General features: G+C 36.2%; 1 protein-coding gene across 1 annotated transcript; it reads right to left on the bottom strand.

The window, feature by feature from the left end:
- Positions 1–31: 31 nt before the first annotated feature.
- On the bottom strand, positions 32–534 carry LOC108769508 (transcription factor Adf-1; the record flags this gene model as incomplete). The annotated part of the gene is made up of 2 exons (XM_018520528.1): positions 255–534; positions 32–185 (listed from the first exon to the last, which is right to left on the bottom strand). Coding segments are annotated over exons 1-2 (320 nt in total), but the record flags the coding sequence as incomplete, so codon positions are not given.
- Positions 535–773: the final 239 nt, after the last annotated feature.

The raw sequence follows: 773 nt of genomic DNA, 5'->3' as shown, positions 1-773 counted from the left end.
AAGGAAAATAATTACCTAAATATATACATACTTTCTGTTTTGAATATGAGATTTTAGAAATGACATGCATGACATAAGGGGCCATTCTGGTATCACACCAGAACCTGATGGCTGTATTTTCTGCTGTCGCAACTTCCTGCTAAATTGACTCCTCAAGGAATCCCAACGCTTTTTAGCTTCATCGGCTACAAATTTATACAGCTATATTTGATAGTTTCGTATTTTTAACAGAAATAAAATATTTTAACTTATACCTGTGCAATTCAGAGACTCAGAAATCGTTTTCCACTTCATTTCTTTCACTTTGTGATCTTTATAATTTGCGTCACTTTTTGCATACAAACAAGGATTTTGTTGCACAATTGCAATTAAAACCTCATCATCAATATCAATATTATCATTGTCGTCAATATCCGACATTGTGACAAAGTATAAAAAATGAGAAGTATACTTGGTTTTCCGTTACACTTTTCTATCATTGACTGAAAATTAAGGTTATATTGTTCGAAAGTTTTAAGTATTAAGTTTTAAGAGCTGGGATCTGGCCAGTTCGCTTAGAGCTAAGAGATTACAACTTAAGACAGCGCGGAAAACATTTCAGGCCGGAAACTACGTCACACTTAGGGCTTAGAGCAGAAGGCTAAAAGCTTAAAACACCTATTGTAGATCCGGGGTAACGCGCTGTAGGACGCTCAGAGGGCGTAAGCGTACAGGCGTAAGTTTCTGAAAATCTATATTATCGACCTTGATTAACTTCGACCGTCACTCCAGCA

This window comes from Trachymyrmex cornetzi, unplaced genomic scaffold, assembly GCF_001594075.2.
Source record: "Trachymyrmex cornetzi isolate Tcor2-1 unplaced genomic scaffold, Tcor1.1 scaffold918, whole genome shotgun sequence".
Lineage (NCBI taxonomy): Eukaryota > Metazoa > Arthropoda > Insecta > Hymenoptera > Formicidae > Trachymyrmex > Trachymyrmex cornetzi.
This window is presented reverse-complemented; position numbering and strand designations above follow the sequence as displayed.